Genomic DNA, 6,020 nt, shown 5'->3' with positions numbered 1-6,020 from the left:
TTGAGGGTCCCCAAACCCACTCTGGTGGGTCACTGTTGCTGGAGAGAGGTGAAGAAGCTGCGATTCCTGCTTAGCTCAAGGCTTTGATTTTGCTTTACCAGTTTATCTGTCTTTGTCCTGGAGAAGCTGGCAATCTGGGCCTTGGAAAGATCCACTCCTTGCTGGGTGGAGAGCTGGATGCCAGGCTGAGCCCAGAGAGAGCTGGGGAATGGAGTTTTAAATCCAGCTGGTAACCACTCACCTTCCCTCCTGAGAATCGGTACTGGGGCCTGTCCTGTTCAACATCACAGCATCACAGAACGGTTGGGTTGGAAGGGACCTCAAGGCTCACAAAGCTCCAACCCCCCACCAATGCAGGGCCACCAACCTCCCCATTTCACAGCAGCCCAGGCTGCCCAGGGCCCCATCCAACCTGGCCTCCAACACCTCCAGGGATGGACGGGGCATCACAGCCTCTCTGGGCAGCTGTTCCAGCCCCTCACCGCTCTCACAGCACACAACTTCCCCTGACATCCAACCTCCAGCTGCCCTCCCTCAGCTCCAAACCATTTCCCTCGTCCTGCTGCCATCTCCCCTTTCCAAGAGCTGACTCCCCTCCTGGCTGCAGGCTCCCTTCAGGCACTGCAGGCTGCACTCAGGTCACCCCGCAGCTTCTCTTCTCCATGCTGAACAAGCCCAGCTCCCTCAGCCTGTCTTTGCAGGGAGGTGCTGCAGCCCCTGATCATCTTTGTGGCTCCTGTGGACCCTCTCCAACAGCTCCCTGACTTTCTTGTACTGGGGGCCCCAGATCTGGATGCAGTGCTGCAGATGGGGACACATGAGGGCAGAGCAGTGAGGGACAATCACCTCCCTGTCCCTGTCTGTGGGTGACCTTAATTCTCCCTATAAGTCCTGCAGGAGGTGGTGGTGAGGTGCGGGTCAGCCTCTGCTCCCAGGTGACAGCGATAGGACCGGAGGAAATGGCCTCAGGATGTGCCAGGAAAGGCTCAGTTTGGATGTCAGGAAATACTTCCCCGCTGCTGGGAGAGGCTGCCCATGGAGGCAGGGGGAGGGCGCTGCCTGCTGAGCTCTTGCACCGAGGCACACGGTTTACTGCAAACACTGCTGAAAGCTGATGGTTGGATGGGGTGATATGAGAGGCCTTTTCCAACCGTGGCAATAAAATGGTTGCACCATTATCCCAGCCCACAGAGCCTCGCACCACTGCTCAACAACCTGCATGGGCAGCGCCTGCAAGCTGCAGCGCGGAGCTGGGCTGCTTGAGGGGAGCAGGAGGGCAGAGCAGGGCGCTGTGCGGTGCTGGGGCCGCAGCCCGGCCCTGTGGGAGCCCCCAAACCAAGAGAGCACGCTATCACCAACAGACACGCAGGGTGAGGCCGAAGGCTGCCCAGAATCCTATTCCTGTAAACGCACCGCGTTCCGGGCACTGCAGAGAACGAAACTGAGAGCGCGGGGAGGCGGAGCCTCAGCTCTGCACCAAGGGCAGCTGCACCACAGCTCGATCCCTGCAGCCCCCCATCACCCTATCCTCACCAGGCTGTGTATCTTGGCACCCCATCACACCCAGCCCGATGCTCGGTGCTGTGCTGAGGAAGAGGAGCTGTGGGAGCGCTGCTGCAGCCCCATTTCACAGGAGCACACATGGAGTGTCTCATGGGAGCTGCAGAGCTAGCAGAAAGCTAGGAGCTGCTCAACTGCATTCTTGGGGCTCTCCTCCTTGGGGAGCTCCCACCCCGCTGTGCTCTGGGGAGTCCTGCTGGGCTGGGGGCACCAGAGGGACCCCGAGGGCCCCATCCTCACCCCCCTGCGGCTCTGCAATCCCTGCCCACTCACAGCCGCTTCCCACCCCCCGTGTGGATGAGAGACGGATCCGGCACAGGTTCTGCACCGCGCACAAAGTTCAGCGTTTATTGAGAGCTCCTTCAGGCCCAGCAGCACAGCACGGCCCGCGGAGCCCCTGCGGCCACGGCACCGGCAGCGTCCCACGGCGGCGGGACGGACACCGGCCCCGCGAGCCCCCGGCCCCGCACGGCTCCGTGCAGCGCCGGCTCTCGGCGGGATGCCGACGGCTCCCGGCCCGCGGCCCCGCTCCGCGCCGAGCCCTCGCCCGAGGGCCGCATCTCACAGCCCCGCGTTGCCATCGGTCTCGGCTCCTCCGTGTCAGCGGCCGGGGCGGCAGAGCGGCAGCGCGGCGGAGCCCAGAGCGGCGGAGCGGAGCGACTCGGCAGCGCACACACATGGAGCGCCTGCAGCCCGTGGGGAAAGCGGTCACACGGGGCGGGGGAAAGGGCAGGGCGCGGGGATAAGGATGGGAACCGCGAGCGAGGAAGGAGAGCGTCGTCTGCAGAGCACAGCAGGGGCGGCACGGCGGAGGAGACGTCGCCTCCCACCCCGAGCCCTCGCTGCCTACAGGATGGTACAAAACTTCTGAAAGAATGTACGTGTGTCCTTCTCCAGCATTAGTCGTGTGTAACATGGAGCATCACGATTCCCCCCGACCATGGCATCAATCATGCTGATGAGCTCTGCTACCTGCCGATCCCTCTCCTCCCCGGTGGCTCTGTTGCTGAATGCAATGCACCGATTTCCACACTTGGCTGCCAAACCCTTGAGGTGTGGGCTGTCTTCTATGAAACCCTTCAGGTCTTCTGGATGCTTCAGCTCTTCTGCTCGGGTGAATAACAGGATTGTGTACTTCTCTGCTTCAGTATGGAAAATCTTGGCCACCCACTCAGCCACTTCCTGCTCTTCCTTAGTCATTCGGCTCAGTTGCATCACCAGGACGATGGCATGGAATCCTGGGAGACCCTGGACGGCATTCTTAATCTTTTCAGCAGTTTTCAGGTTTCCTACTTTTGTGTCAAAGAGCCCAGGAGTGTCAACAACATCAACAGGTCTTCCAGCAAAGAGGCCTTCGGCTTTCTTGCACTCCTGGGTTACTGACTGCGCTGACACCTCAGAATGAAATTCCTCCCTGCCAAGGATGCTGTTCCCTGTCGCACTCTTCCCATTCCCCGTCTTCCCCACCAGGATGATGCTCAGCTGGGACCCTGTGGACCAAGCAGAGACGAGTGTGAGCCCCGCGGTGCCGGGACACCCCCTGCTGGCCACGGAGTGCCGGGGCCACGAGGAAAGGTGTCCCCGAGCCACCGCTGTGCCCTGCGGGGACGGGACGGGGCACGGGCTGGAGCCGGCTGCCAGCAGGCACGCAGGGCTCGCTCAGCTCTTCCTGGCCCTATCCCCTCTCTCAGCTCTCCCACAGGAAAACTGATCGTGCCCAGCAGGAAGCCAAGCCCAAACTGAAGGTTCTGACCAAAGGATCCTCTGCAAAAGGGACACAAAGCCCCACGGCTGCACTGAAATGCGCACAGCACGGCTCCCACCGCCACCTTCCCCACTCCGTGGAGAAGCAGCTGGGGACTGCGGCCAGTGCAGCAGCTCCTCTGGCTTTGGTGCCACACAGCCAACAGCGTCTCCTCACCGCCACAAGATCCGCTCCGGCTTCACCCCAGCGCCAACAACACGCTGTGGGCAGCCCAGCTCCCCCCCTCCGGTGGCCTCAGGCTCCATCAGGAGGAACGCGTGGCCCTGAGGCTGCCCAGGAACGTCCGTCCCTTGGATTCCTCAGAGGGCTGCACCCAGTGCTCCTCCAAAAGCAGGAACAGAAAGTGAAAGCGATCTCACAGCAACCCGAGTCCCAGCACTGGGTGGAGTAAGCAAAAGCCCAGGCTGAACTGCTCCACTTCCGAGAATTCAGGCGCTCAGCAGAAAACGCAGCAGCGTTTGTGCAGGGTTGTTTTTTCAGCCCCTCCCTGCCCTGCACGGCTTCAGTGAGGCATGGCTTCCGTGCAACGGCCACAGAGACAGCAAGGCTTGCCGTATGCCTTTCCCCCTGAGCTGTGTCTCAGGCTGTACCCACCGCACACCGCTGCCCCATCCGCCCTCAGCCGTGCTCTGTGCGGCTCTCAGAGCGGGGAGATGGGAGGCAGCATCAGGAGATGCAACAGCGCGCAGGGGGGGAGCAGCTTACCTGTGCTTTGATGTCCTGCCATCGGGAGAGCGCTCACACTCACACGGGGAGCCTGGGAGGAGAGAGATTTTGAGAGAGAGTGGCACAAAGCTGCCCTGCTTCCCTCCCTGTGCCCATGAAGGTGACACAGATGATCTCTGGGGACTCAGGTCAGTCCCACAGCTGCGTGTGCATGGAGAAAGCCAAGTGGCATCAAAGTCACCCATCAACATTGACTTTGTCTCCATCTAAGGTAGGGAATATGGACTGTCCCTCATTCATGGAAGTCAGAACCCACTCCCTGAAAGCAGATTCTGCTGCCTTGGAATTTGTTCCGGCAGTGGCAGCAGAGCTGCAGCAACTCACCAAAGCAGCGCTGCGCTGTGTCCCAGCTCTGACTGCTGCACTCGTGCTGTTGCTGCTCTCGTCCCGCACAGCAGCGCCGGGGCTGGAAGCGCCGTGCAGCTCAGCAGCGCTTTTAGAGGCGGCGTCGGGAGGAGGGCAGAGCTGGGATCCCAGGTAGCGCTGCTGCACAAACAGCCCCGTGCAAAGTGCTGCAGGAGCTCCTGTGCGGAGCCACTGCTGGCCGAGAGCAGAAACCGCGCAGGCATCAGCAAACGGAGCCGGGGGGCAAAGATCTGCTTTGCATGAGGAGATGGGGCTCGGGCTGAGCGGGGACTTGTGCCCATCGCTGTCCTTCCAGGCTGGGCTGCGGGAGGCTGCGATGTGGGCACAGCAGAGAGTGCAGAGAGCGCTTTTGTCCCTGGGAGCCACGTGCAAGGGATGGGGAGCGCAGGCGGCGGCGTCCTGTGTCCTCCCAGCTGGGGATGGGGAGCCGGGAAGGAGGAGGAGGTGGCCGAGGGGAAGGAGTGCAGCGCGGGGCTGAGGCCGCGCTCGGGGCGGTGGTGCTGTGAGCCGGGACGGACTTTGAGCAGAGCGGGATGGGGACGGCGATGGGGCAGCGCTGAGCGGGGGCTGCCGAGGGACAGAGAAGGGCCGGGGGACACCGCCGGCCCAGGGAGCAGCAGGGAGAGCCTCAGTCAGCCCAGGGCAGTCGGGGAGGGCTCCTCTCGGAAGGGGATACCAAAGCAACGCATCCATTCATTCTGAGTGCCTGCGGCCTCGCGTTGTGCCAGGGGAGGGGCAGGTTGGATCCTCCCCAGCAAGTTGCCCTGCGCCGCCCTGTGGTGCCGCGAGCCAAGAGAGCACGCTATCACCAACAGACACGCAGGGTGAGGCCGAAGGCTGCCCAGAATCCTATTCCTGTAAACGCACCGCGTTCCGGGCACTGCAGAGAACGAAACGCAGAGCCTCAGCTCGGCACCAAGGGCAGCTGCACCACAGCCCGTTCCCTGCAGCCCCCCCTCAGCCCGTCCTCAGCAGGCTGTGTCCCGGCCCCCATCGCCCCCAGCCCAACGCTCGGTGCCGTGCTGAGGAAGAGGAGCTGTGGGAGCGGCGCTCCGGTGCTGGCACAGCAGGGCCTGTGCTGGGCACGGCTGGGAGCAGCTCTGCAGAAGGGCTCTGGTGCTGCTGGGCTGCGAGGGACACGGAGTGGCTGCGGCCATGGGACGAAGGCTGAGGCTGCGCGGGCTGTGCTGGCACGGCGCTGCCAGCAGTGGGACGAGTGGGATCCTGCCCTCTGCTCAGCAGTGGTGCGGCTGCACAGGGAGCAGCGGGTCCAGCCGTGGGCCCCCAGCACAGGACAGCGTGGGGCACACGGGGCAGAGTGCAGCAGGGGGCAGCGAGTGCTGCAGTGCCTGGGGCGGCTCTGCTGGAGGAGAGAGCAGGGCAGGCTCAGGGGCATCCGCTGTGACCACAAATCCCTGCAGGAGCAGTGAGGGCACGGAGCCGCGCTCTGCTCAGCGCTGCCGGGGCAGCACACGGAACTGGGCACAAAGTGCAGCCCAGGAGCTGCCTGCACACAGCTCTGCGCAGGGACGGAGGCTGCGGGCTCTCCTCCTTGGGGAGCTCCCACCCCGCTGTGCTCTGGGGAGTCCTGCTGGGTTGGGGG

At 63.2% G+C, this 6,020-nt stretch overlaps 1 protein-coding gene across 1 annotated transcript; it reads right to left on the bottom strand.

Annotated features, from left to right (window-relative positions):
• Positions 1–1,906: 1,906 nt before the first annotated feature.
• Positions 1,907–5,106, bottom strand: LOC306948622 (GTPase IMAP family member 7-like; the record flags this gene model as incomplete). Its single annotated transcript, XM_079538275.1, has 4 exons — positions 1,907–3,050; positions 4,031–4,082; positions 4,376–4,650; positions 5,055–5,106. 4 exons carry the CDS (start codon positions 5,104–5,106, stop codon positions 2,407–2,409), a joined length of 1,023 nt encoding a protein of 340 aa, XP_079394401.1. The 3' UTR covers positions 1,907–2,406.
• Between the last annotated feature and the right edge of the window lie 914 nt (positions 5,107–6,020).

The sequence above is a fragment of the Tetrao urogallus genome, assembly GCF_951394365.1.
Source record: "Tetrao urogallus genome assembly, chromosome: 7".
NCBI classification, from domain to species: Eukaryota; Metazoa; Chordata; class Aves; order Galliformes; family Phasianidae; genus Tetrao; species Tetrao urogallus.
Note: the sequence above shows the minus strand (reverse complement) of the source record. Positions and strands in the feature narration are given on the sequence as shown.